The 12,852-nt window shown below is 45.0% G+C and overlaps 2 protein-coding genes across 2 annotated transcripts in view; one reads left to right on the top strand and one right to left on the bottom strand.

Annotated features, from left to right (window-relative positions):
* LOC125757775 (outer membrane lipoprotein Blc-like) overlaps window positions 1–12,852 on the bottom strand; it is a 109,228-nt gene that overhangs the window by 362 nt on the left and 96,014 nt on the right. The gene's annotated exons all lie outside the window — the stretch shown is intronic.
* On the top strand, window positions 800–3,585 carry LOC119386363 (protein O-mannosyl-transferase TMTC4-like). Its single transcript, XM_037653679.2, has 2 exons — window positions 800–942; window positions 2,261–3,585. Exons 1-2 carry the CDS (start codon window positions 816–818, stop codon window positions 2,410–2,412), a joined length of 279 nt encoding a protein of 92 aa, XP_037509607.1. The 5' UTR covers window positions 800–815; the 3' UTR covers window positions 2,413–3,585.

Raw genomic sequence — 12,852 nt, 5'->3', positions numbered from 1 at the left:
GCTTGTTCGTTCTGTTTGATTCGTGGAAAAAGAACCTCTTTGGCTTTGCCAAGGGGACGGCACACGTGGTTCAAAGGTTCCGTTTTCGCCGAACTGCGCTTCGCCGGGTGCCTGGCTTTGCTCACGCGGTCACGTTTCAGTGGTAGTTTCGGTATCGCGTACTGCCGCGTGTGTTTTGCGCGCTCGTAAAAGTCCCTCTGACAGAAAAGTTCGAAATATGCCGCTTGCATGTGACGTTGCTGGATGCCCGAAAGGTTCACAGAAAGGGTATGCAGTCCAGCAGATATATCATGTGAAGCAGCTGCGATAGCTGTTCCTGCTATTAAGTACCATGATTTCTCGGCTGCCTTCACACAAGCCTGTGCATTGTTTGTAAGTTTTTTTGTAGCAGTAGTGAAACTGCATTGAAGCTTACTGTGACAAGTGACATTGCTTGTGCCATTGTAGCTACCCTCTAGTGTAATAAAATGGCCACATGCTCCAATTGAGTGCCAAGTGTTCATCTTTTGACAGATTTCCTAGTGGAATGTTTTGTCAGTCATTTATCACAAGCGGTTCGCTGGTGTGTGTTATTCCACTTCAGTATTGCATATGTGAAATTGATTATGCAGCTGGTGCATCATCTGTGTGATGCATCATCTTTGTTACAGTACTTGGGCAGAAGCGCTTGAAGAGGCGTACCGCGCGGCGCAACGCTACTCGACAGCGGCCAACACACCTCGTCTCGTGGAACAACCTTGTCCTCATGCTGGACCAGAGGGGTCATGCCTCCGATGCTGAGCGTGCTGCACTGCAGGCTCTGAGGCCATCTCCCCATGAACCGGCCTGCATTTCCAACTGGCCAACATTCTGGAAAGGCAGGAAAATACCAGCGCTCGGAGCAGCATTTCCTGGCCGCCATTCGATTTAGTCCGGACAATCCCAGCTATCACACCAACCTTGGTCAGTTGCTCATTTAAAGGTTGCATTAGTCAGAGTTTGCAGCAATTAATTTACAGCAATTAAATTACTTTTGTTAAAATGAGTAATGTAATGACCTACTTTTAGGGCTGGTAATATAGCAATCAAACAAATTAAGGCGAGGTATTACAAGAAAGTTACTCATTACTTTCCCAGTTTCTTTTGATTCAAATACAGTATGTCCCTTCTTTTATGGCATAAAAAGGTGACCAATCAGAGGAAACAGAAATGACAAGGAACAAATTAGTCTGAGTGCTAACCGCAAGCATGGGAATGAGACAGGCCCCCAGAAAACATACGTAGCATCTGAGCTAGAAGTATTGAATAACGTTGCTGGAAGGTCATGGCCCTCGAAACTCCAGACAAGACGAGTTGACGATGGCTTCACGCTTTGTTGATTGTCGGACAGCTCGGCAACAGGATGCAGAGGTTTCATATGTGTTACTGTGTGTGTGTGTCTGTCCGTCCGTCCGTCTGTCTGTCCCACCCTTTGTTTACGCAATTTCAGAGTAATTTTAATACTTTTCAAAGCAGTTTCGTTACCCGGCCATTCGTCCTTTCGAAATATCACTCCATTTCCAGGATGTTTGAAATGCTGAGTAAAAAAAATTAAGGCAGCTTCGCACTAGTGGCTGAAGGAAGCTGGGGCGGCCTTCTTTGTTTCTCTCTATTTTTCTCCTTCTTTCTTTTTCTCTCTATTTTATTCTGCCATTTTCTCTGTTTATTTTTATTATTTCTTTCTCTCTCTATATATTTCTTTCTATTTCTCACTCCTTCTTTCTTCCCTTTCTCTCTATTGTCCTTTTTCTTTCTATGCTCTGCTGGCGTGCCTGGATAGCCGAGTGGTTACAGTGCTCGCCTTCAGGGTTGTGGGTATGTGGGTTCGAAACCCACCTCGTCAAGAAATTTTTTTGCCAAGAATTTCTTTTTCTCTTTCTTTCTGTCTTTCTCTCCTCCTGTACTTGTTCTCTTGCCCATCTAGTTATTGCAGGCCACGAGGGACAAATCGGCGCATGTGTTCTGGTTGCGAGCAAAAGAGGATGAAGAGAGCGCGTGTGGCCAGTTTATGATGATGATATTTCTGTTCACGGACTAATGCTCGGCCTAAAAACTGCACCGATGTTAAAACAACTGCAACCATACTTTTTATTTAGCCTACCGAGAAGCAATATACTGACCAATTTTGTCACACGTCGGTCGCTCTAATGGCAGCATATAGTATTATATGGAAGAGTCGGCTATATATCCAGAGTATTCTGTGTATGATTGAGCTCTGTTTCTGGCTGTGCTTTTCATTTAGGTGTGCTCTACCACCGCTGGAAGAAATATGACCAGGCAGAGGAGCGCTACCGACGTGCACTGAAGCTCAAGCCTGACCTTAAAAGTGCCCGAGACAACTTGAACATGCTGCTGCAGCAAACGAGGCTGCAGGCTGTTGAAGCAAAACGTTGATCCAAGCATTGAAAGCCACAGTGGTTGAGCAATGAAGGATGCGCGCATTGCTTGGTCACACGCTGTACATGTTAGTCTCTCGGTTTAGCAAGCATCACATTGAACCTTCTCTACAAATTTAGTCACACAAATGACTAATGAACAGCGAATTTCAAATGATGATGTTTTAACAAGTTACATACATTATCACTTACTGCGTAAAGGATCTCTTATGGATACTGTGAACTTTATACCAGGCAAACTGATATTGAGGCTTCTGGAATAACTTTGATTGTGCACAATTTGAGCTCATTCACAACGTTTTAACTGCTGCAGAAATGAAGCTACATTGCTGGTGGCTAAGCCGAGTGCTAGATGAAAAAGAAAGAAAAAGACATGGTCTGTTTTATTTTTATAGGCCTTCTTCTCCAGTCGAGAACCATTTTGAAATGATCATCACTGGCACTCATTGTGTGATCTTGTCTGGTTACACTTTTTAAGTTTTACAGCACAAATGGTAGTTTCATCTGATCTTGAGCAGTCGTACAAACACTTGAGCAAGTATACTCTCTTCAATGAGTCAAATCTGGCTGTGGCCAAGCAGACTGCACCACACCATATCCTGATGGAATTTACCATGCGTTGCTGGTTCTGGAAATACTATGCAGTAGTGCATGCAGGCTGTATATGCTGGTCAAGGCATGGTAATGTGAGTGTCACCACTTGCACATTCTGCACTGCATGAAATGGCTAAGCTCTACATTGACAGAAAATGCAGCCATCATGCAAGAACATGAGTGGCGTTTTGCAGCACTGTTTATTTAAGATAAGGCAAAACATACCTGATATGCTGAGAAAGGATTGAAGGTATGACTGAACCCATGGGCCGAGACTGTAGAGAGCACTTTGAGTGCACAGGTAGTTCATCTTAAAGAGCCCTTGTGTAGTTGCAGAACTGCCTGCCAATCAACCAGTGCAACGCACACAGCTGTGAAGCTGAACAAATGTGCTTGCAAAAGAAATGCATGGTGTGCCTATGGAAGCAATATAGCTCTTTGATAAGATGGTTTTTACTTTGACCATATGTTGGATACCATTGTCAAACCCAGTGCAAAGAATCACGTTACATACATTCTGTGCTCTAAATGATCTGAGATAAGGTTCTTACATATAATACTCAGAGCAGAAGTCATTCCCACCCCTTGTAATTCAATGCATTTTATGTGTAATAAGGCTCATGGAATCACACGTGGCAAAGGAACTAAGTTAACATTCGACATGTTAAGTTGCTCGAGAGAACCATGTGGTGTCGCTAAAAGTCTGGTCTCTAAAAGTGATATTCATAGAAGTGATATATAAGAGTCACAATTGTGCCGATGTCACATGAACTGCAGTTGGCAAAAATGTAATTGTGCACAATAATTAGCCCTAAGTTAATGCGTTTCATTCTATGAGCGCTGTACAGTCATGGATGAATGAAATGTTAAGAAGACATTACAATGTCGAACAGTTTCTGGCATGCGATGGGTTGAGAGCATTATCGCACACTGCTTTCTATCAGGTTGTCAGAGAGGAGTTCAGGCGTCACAGTAACCTTGTAGCCAAAATCAGACCTAACATTATATGTGCTGGTGAAAACAAAACTAAAGGATGTGTTTTAGTCAGCTGTAACTTTTTTGTGTATCAATTGTCTATGACCGTATGTGCTTTTTAAGTTGTCCTGGCTGCATGTGGGGTCTTTTTTTCCTATTTGCGTGCATGTGTGTATTCTATGAGTGTGATGTTGCGGATTATGTGCCATGTGTTCAACTGTTGTAATTCTCTCACTTTTTTTGCGGCTGGGTCTAGTATGTTTGCCTTCTAGAGAACAATATGCGAACATTTTTTCACGATCTTGATGCATCAGTTCCGCTAAACCATTAATTAGATGCATGTGCTGCATGAATCTCTTGATATTCTGCTTGTGATTAATGTTGTTCCACTTCTCTTACACATTTGTCCTCAAGCTTGTCTTGTTTGAAACAAAAGGAGAACGAGACCACAGTACAGGCCGTCAAGCTCTTTTTCACAAAAGGGCCGATGTTAGTGTGGCGCTACCATGCCAAGAGTCCCATGACCTTCTCAGTAGTTTGTGGTACAAGAGCATTCTCGATGATTTTCTTCTGAAGTCTCTAAAAGCAATAATGTTGCAAAAGTTTTTGTCCATTCAGGGAGCATATAATGCAGCCAATCTGTGTCATTATGTAGCATTGTCACCTGCAGAAATCAACAATTATTCTTTAATTTTTTATTATCTCGTTGCACCAAGTTCTAGCAACTGTGAAAGTAATATGTAAATATTGTAAGAAAGCACATTATTTAACCATATTCCGTAATGCACCTTTAACTGTGCCTCCTTTAAACCAAGGAGAGACGTGCAAAATGGCAGTGTGCAAAATGGCAGTGTTGTTGATTCTATGCTGTAGGTTACTGCAACGATACAGGCATTTATGTGCTTTAAAGGGCCCCTAAACCACCCAGAGGTCGAAATTTAGTTGTAGTGCGACAGTTGTGCACGAATCTATAACAAACACGTAGCCATGAGAATTTTTCGGAATGGTGTTGTAATAGTGGAGGTACATGCGTTTGATGATCGAAACACTGCCATCGCTCGTTTCACTGCTTCCTTCGCTACCCTCCACTCGTCTGCTGGTCTCCTCTCCCAAAGCCACTTTGCTCTCCTCGCCGAGTGCCCCTTCCAATCTCACGTGACATACCGTCATTGCTGATGCGTACTTCGAAACAGCGGGCACTTCCGGTTGCTGCGACTCCGTGAACTCCGTGCTTCTCGGCTAACCGCTGTTGTCGTGCCGGCCCGTGCTCGTACGAATTGTGCCGCTATGGACCCTGTGTTGCGCGCATGCCTTCAAAGGATCGCCAACATGATGAACCCGTACGGTGACACGTGTCGCGTCTTTTCGTTTTTCCAGTCGGCGCTTTTGCAGCCAAGCACTGATGCGTAAAAGCCATTGCAAAGCACTTGTCGGATTCAGTCCGTGCAGCTTATCAGACCGCGAGGCATGACTGTGCTGGTATGCTAGCGATTTGGCAGTTGCCGATTCACAAGCATGCACACGCGGGCAACACGACGAAGAACAGCAAGGAGCGCGGGTAGCTGTTTGCAGACTAATCGGAAGTCGTAGGTTCTTGTTCGACCAATCACAGCATCGCCTGCATACTGCATCACAGATTCAATACAGTGACGTCACACACGTCACTAGCCAGACCAGAAGGGTCCAGAGAGGAGAAGAAATTGTTTCTCGGAACTTGTGGCGCGCCCGCGGCTTGTAGCGCTGCCACGTGTGGCATTGTTGATCGTGACGTCATTCTGCACGCGATGCCCGTGTTTAATTGAAATGTTTGAAAAAATATCAGAGGTGGTTTAGGGGCCCTTCAAAGGGCCAGTAAACAGGCTCTTGCTTTTCTTTTTTACATCTCCCAAACAAGCTCGCCAATTCATGCAGACAGCTGTGGCGATCACATTTTATGAATAGCACAGTGTTGCATGCTGCACAAGACACTCCATTTCAAAAATGCATCACCTCAATTATGAATGAAACACCTCGTTCATGAATCACCAGCTGGCCCAATTGTCCACTTTGATTCAAAAGACAATTCCTGCGTCCCTCCCCAGTGCCTGTCCAATCCTCCTCATACGCACAGTGATGTAATCTTGCCCATGGGCAACATTACATTGCACTCGCTTCATCGATTAGTCCTCTGCACAATGAAACTGCGCCTTGGCCCTCCTGTGATGCGGTTTTGTCCACACATTTACCGCGCTTCTTCACCGCGCCGCTAAGGTGACCCTAGCGCCGTTCCGACACAAGTGACACGTGGAGGAAGCCTTGCTCGGTCGTTGCCTCCATGCTGAGTTACGTTGCCGAAATGGGCGTAGTCACGACAGCGGGCTACACCTACTCTCTTGGCTGCCGAGAAGGGTGCACAGGCCGAGCGAGAAACCAAAACCAGCCAAAGTGGGTTGTTCTATACCCTGTAACTTCATTACTACAGCACCTAATCGCAGAATTCTTGCAGCAGCATGTTCACATCGTACAAATGCGCTAGTTATCGCTTCATCACCCATTTTGGACCCCTGGGTTGTTTACTCGCCCTTTAAAAGAAGGGATAGTCAAGTTGAGCTGGTTTGGTAAGCCATGTTTCTGTAATACGAAAATGAGCAGTGTTATTGTGATTAGAGGTTTATGTTTTATAGAAAGCTTAGGCAAGTGGGTATGGGTTCATCTTCAAAAAGCACTTTGAGCAAGGGCATGTGTTCCTATCTTATTTTTTTACTTTCGCCTATTCAGAGTTGAATCAGAGTGGAGGCTTGGCAGGCCAGAAAACATACAAGACAAACTACAGATGCCACATTCAAGTCCCCACATTTCGATCCCTGGTGTCAGGATTTCTGTCAGCCTCTGCTCAGGATTTGATGTGCAATAAGTATATCTCATTAGAGTGAAACCAAAGGTGGAACTTAGCAAGCTTTCATAACTTGCATACACAAAAACAACAAAAAAAGTGATCCATATTTTGGCTCACCACAGTATGTGCACAGAGGACAAGTAACCTGGCCAGACTTGTGCTTGTATAAACTTAGCTTCGGTACATGGCAGCACAGCCTCATAATGGATACTTCCAGTTTACATGTTTGACAGAATTCTCTCTGCCAGGGTATAATAGGTGATGATATTCAGTGGAGCTAGTGAACACCGAGTCTGCAAATGGTTCAATGACGGCATGCCTATGAAACAGAGAAGCCCATGTCTTAAGGCATATAAAGTAAACTATGGTGAAATAGGTCCACTTATAGACATCTTCGCTGAAGAATCGGTTATTTCATTTACGAACTATCCTTTATGGCATGGCAACCAAACTAAGTGGACTCTTCTCACGTGCACGGGCACTAGTGCATGAAACACCGTTATCACATGCAAGTCGGCACCAGCAAAAATTCGGAACAGAGAGAGAGCAAATAATTGATGTGTTTAACCCCTGTAGTGCAAGCACCAGAGTCGTAAATTCGGCCACAGAACTTGTATGAAATCTGGTAGTCAAACATAATAAGACCAGTCAGGAGTCTGGCTAAAAGTACCAGCATCTGACTTTTCGTCACACTGTGATGCATCCATCGCTTTAAGGTTGTTCTTGACACTAACAATGTAACCAAGTCTTTCACTTCGTCGTTTGATTAAAGAGGTACTTGCGCTCGTATAATTGCACCAAAACATGATTCGTGCCACAAACTCTAGAGAGCACTGATGCGAAGAAAAAAAAAATGTGATTCCTGCAATGCTCAAATGCTGCTTTTAAAGTTGAATAGTTGCAATAAGTTTTTCCTTCTTTACATGCAACACGTTTTTTTTCTCTCCTTTTACCATGTAAGTGATCGTGCTCTTTTCTTGTCTGCTAGGTTCTGTTTTCCTAAAAAGAAGACCGTGTAGTGTATTAGGAGGCACTGACGTATCTATAGAACTCATCTGCATGCCCTTCACTACAGCATTTACACTAACATATGTATTGGACGTCATATTCAAATCCACGCTTCTGTTAGTGAACTGTGTCATGCACTGTAAAAGTTGCCTTTAATTTTAGCACCTTATTTTTGCACGTATTCATAAGATCAGCATTTCGTCATCTTTAGTTGTGTGCCACATGTTCTAGTGCTGCATGATCAATCTGTCTGTTGTACAGCTTAATATCGAAATGTTCGCCAGTCTTTCTGCGTGATCCTCATGTGAAAAGTGGAAATATTTTGTAAGAAAATTTTTTAAGAGTCCAGTAGCAATAGGAGGTGTTTGATGTTCTTCCAGTGTGGAGATTACTGATAAGTCCTGCGACATTTAATGTTAGATTCTTGCACATATCACCGTGATTAATGTCACAATGCACAATCAGAAAACTTTCACATATCACTGTTGATGTTTTCCCTCTGTTGCCTACCTCGACCGTGTGTGTGCTCAAAACAATGTACGTGTTGCACCTCGTTAAAATGGTAGATGTGTGTTAAAGCACAGCAGTGTTCGGAACACGTTCCTCCCGAATAAAATATTCGTGTAACAAAACATGCAAGGGTCTCGCTTATTGGTCCATTCGTCGGCACGACGCCGTTACATCTACGACATGCCTACGAATATGTTCGTAAAGCACAAACAGTAGTTTGCAAATCATTCAAATGAGAACGAGCGCCCGGCGCGAAGTTATTTCGTCCGCTGCTCGCGGCCAAAACTCTCGACTGGTTTGTTTGCTAATGAGCAGTCTGCCAACAATGGAAAAGAAGCGCGCATTGACTTCTTGCGTTAATCGGTCGAAGGAAGCGAAGCGCTGGGGTTAAACCCATGGTTGCACAGTTGAAAACTTCGTTTCAGTCTTACTTTAAGTACGGTGAAGGTGTTCGTGAATCGGCAAAGCGGCATTGTCAATGACATTGTACTGAAGCATCAGTGGTGCGGAACGGCATCATGAACTCTTTCTTCGAACGCTTGCTGAACTTCCTTCAGCGTCGACTGCCTTGTAAGTTGTCGTCAAGCAGGTATTGTGTATGCATGAACCGCGGAGAGAATGCCGATCACACGTGAAGCCTTGCAGCTTTGAGCGAGCTCTCGAGAAGCTACATGAGGCGAGGTACTGCTGAGGCATTTTCAAAACTGGCTGAAACTGAAACCACTGAAACGCCAAGATCAAAATGCGTGCCACCATCTGCTGGTGTCCTGTGATAACATATTTCTGCTTTCTTTCCATTGATGCTGTAAATGCATGGAAACCCGCCAGAGCTTCCGAAAGATGCACACGTGTCTAGGGTGAATATCCTGTCATCTCATCGCTATTTATTGAGTAGTTCCTGCACTTTTCCTGCGGCAGAGACACCATCTGTCCTCGGGAAGCCAGCTCAGGATTCAAAAAGCGAACGCTGCTACCTCTGTTATCACACAAATTTTCCATTTTGATTTCAGGGAGTGGCGCGCCGTTCACGGTCACGAACTAGCGGTGTGCCACCCCTGGCCGTGCCTGTGCGAGCGCTTGATCCGTGCAGTGATATGGGTTCTGAATACGCCGGTTGCCTGGCGGTCGCGCAGTGCTGTGCTCTGCAAATGAATAGAGAGTTTTAGTGCTGGGGACCCCAAGCCACCTGCGTACGCACGCTCTTGCGTTCCTTTGTACTCCCAGCCGCATCCACGGAGAATACAAAAGAGCGCAAGGGCTCTTTTTGTACGCATGCAGGTGGCTTGGGGTCCCCGGCACTAAAACTCTCTAATATGTTCGGAGTTATGCGAGCTGAACAACTGTTTTCTTTGAGAAAAACCCTCGTAAATATTTTTTACAATAAACCATTGGTCCCTTGCAGTGGCGTAGCCAGGATTTTGTTCGGGGGGGGGGGGGGGGGGGGCTCACGTTGCAGCGCGACCTCCTCATTGCATTTTTAGAACGACTAAGTAATGAATAACATTTATTTATTATTTTATTTATTTATTTATTTATTTATTTTTTATTTATTATATCCTCAAAGGTCCTGTATGGGACTTTACATGAGGGGTGGGCGTCATAAAATGGCGGTATCGATGAAGTGTATGTTAGGATGTGGTTGATTTTGTTTCCTGGATGGCATTATTGAAGCGCGCAAAATCGCGGATGACTGCTGTTTCGTTCGGAAGGTCATTCCAGTCCCGGGCGTAGGGATGGTCGATTAAATTTTTAATCGATTATCGTTAATCGTTAATCGATTTAGCCTTTAATCGATTAATTGCTTTCAGTGGGAATGTTTTAATCGATTAATCGATTAATCGACATTTTTTATGGGTGCTTTAAAACCGATATCTCTTTGTTTGAGAGGCATCGTTCGTGTTCGATATGGACACAAATCTTTTTATCAGACGCGCTGAGATCGAAAATTCCCACTTTCGAAAGTGTCGACGAAGGGCCCCTGGTGTACAGTGCACGAAAATTCCACTTTCGCACACTGGCACAAGGGGCCCTCGTCTTTGGTTGATGTCGCGGATTCAAGCATCTGTGGCCGTCATCGCTGGACTATTCGGCAGCAGGTCGTATTTTCTCGAAGCCTGCCTACTCGAGCTCATCGAAACCGGAGACGCGTTCGGGGACCACACTGGTTGGAAAGTCGCAGCTGAAACATGCAGTGTGGCGGAGGGTGAGGGAATCCCGAGAAAGTTAAAGAGAGACAAGAGGAAGAGGAATTAATAAGACGCTCGCTCTCGTAAGCACGGCATCTTTTCTCGGTTTGTCGGTTAGATATTGTGGAAGCCCTACATAATACTATAATTGCGGATGACGCGATCTTTTCCTTGAGGTCACCCATGCAGAGATTACACAGAAGCATACTGGCCTCAAACAGACCATCGGTACAAGCAACTGCGGGAAATAAGTGACATGAGTTTCTGCCTCCCGGCTAGAATAAACAGCAGCTGCGCCAGTATACTCCGCAGGTTTCATCTGATCGTTGCGTTAACACGGCGCCACTCGAACCTTTTCAATCGTGCGTACAGCCTGAACTGTGAGCGCTATCTCATGTTTCAGACATTACAACATAAATTTCGCGACTGTCCTTCTTCTTGTCACAGCAGAAGACGGGGGCCTCTAGCTGAAAGCTGTATTTCTCCATAAATATGCGACCATACAGTGTTACTAAATGCTACAAGGTCACTTCTTCAATAGTAATGCACTGGATGCTAGACGTTCGGTAAACCGACGCGTAAAGTTACATAAATTACATAAAGGGTGTATAAAACCCTTTTCACAATTCGCGAGTGCGCATTCCTGCGCTACACTTTCTCTCAACTAATGGCAGCAACTTTCGTGCTCCAAGTGGAGACGAGGTCGTAGTTGCACGCGGGCTCTCTATTGCCTGTTCGAGTCAAGAGCCGAGTCTACATTTTCCGTGTCCCAGCGCAAGCAAACCGCGCTGGAACACTCTGTTTGAAGAAGCCACTAGCTGCCATTATTGGGCTAACTGCATCGCAGAAAGCTAGCTGAACAATTATGAAAATGGTGTAAGCCCTATAAGACGGACAGTTGGGCTAGTTGGTATACAGCTTAATAAAAATGGTTACTAGCGTCCTTGTCTTCTTTACGCTGGCAAACGTGTCTTATCATGTATATACGGAATACCTAATCCTCTCCCCATCATGGTCCTTCATCATCTTTTTCCCCCGTTGCGTTTTTCCCGTGTCAGAGTAGAAGGCAGGGGCGTACTAGCTCAGGCCACCCTCTCTGCCTGGTAATATAGTTCTCCTCTCTCTTCATTGGTAAACAATTTTTTTTGCTAAACAGTAAAAACAACGGCACTAAGAACCAGTCAAGGATAAGCAGCGCATATTACAATGCCGCACTTACACAAAAACGAGTAAATCAGAGGGTTGAATAAAATACAAAGAAAGTTGCGATTGACACTACAGCCACGAAAAACTATTCGTTTATCAAATGTAAAGAGAGATGCGTTTATGCGGCAACACGATGAAACAGCGCGGCGAAAAACGAACACGAACAAAATAAGCAACAAGACGATGCGCTGGCACGTGTGAAATTTACAGAAAAGAATAAACTTCTGTGTTGAAAGTTGACGAATCGCCGTGCTGCTAACTTTCTCAACAGTCCCCTTTGTTTGTTTCATGGGGCTCCTGCTCCGAACCACATGCATTTTGCTATTGAGCGAAGAAATGTCAGTTGCCCGAGATGCTCGGGCGACAACCGACACCTCCTTTGGGTCGCCACACATCCAGCATGCGAAAAAAGGCGCTCGAATGCTTCTGACGTAGCAGGAATTGGCAAATACTCCATTGCAACGTGAAACACATGATCTAGGCCAGTTCGCATGCTGTGCCAAGTCTCAAGTGAATTTGGATTGGCGCGGCGATCGACTACAGGGTTACTATAGTATGTCTTGAAACTGAGAAGGCATTTGGTTCATCGGATCGTCCTCCAGTGCAACTGGTGCAACGCAGTTGCGTAGAAGTGCGTGTGGTGCGAGCAGCAGTAGACTGTGAGCCGGAGAGAAGCGGGCAAGTTCATTTCTGCCTCGATGGGGTGGAGCCGCCTCCTGCCCGGGCTTGAAGTATTGCGGAGTGCTTGGAGTGGGACGCCGTACGCGACGGAGATCAGTGCGACATCATATCTTTCTCTATGGGGTATGGCCGCCGCCACCTCCGGGCTCGTTCTGCTAGCGCAGGAATATGCGCTGTAGTGAAATCAGTGAAAGAGAGACGATGTGCACGGCATCTACGTCTCAGGATAGCGCGCCTCGCAGTCATGCGCTCCAGCCAAGGGGCGATGTTGGGAGGGGGGATTGGGGGGTGCCGTAATCGATTAATCGAATAGTTTTAATCGATTAATTTGATTAATCAAGCGGCGGAAATCGATTACGATTAATCGATTAATTGTGGACTTTTAATCGATTAATCAATTAAT

The sequence above is a fragment of the Rhipicephalus sanguineus genome, chromosome 3 (genome assembly GCF_013339695.2).
Source record: "Rhipicephalus sanguineus isolate Rsan-2018 chromosome 3, BIME_Rsan_1.4, whole genome shotgun sequence".
NCBI classification, from domain to species: domain Eukaryota; kingdom Metazoa; phylum Arthropoda; class Arachnida; order Ixodida; family Ixodidae; genus Rhipicephalus; species Rhipicephalus sanguineus.
Note: the sequence above shows the minus strand (reverse complement) of the source record. Positions and strands in the feature narration are given on the sequence as shown.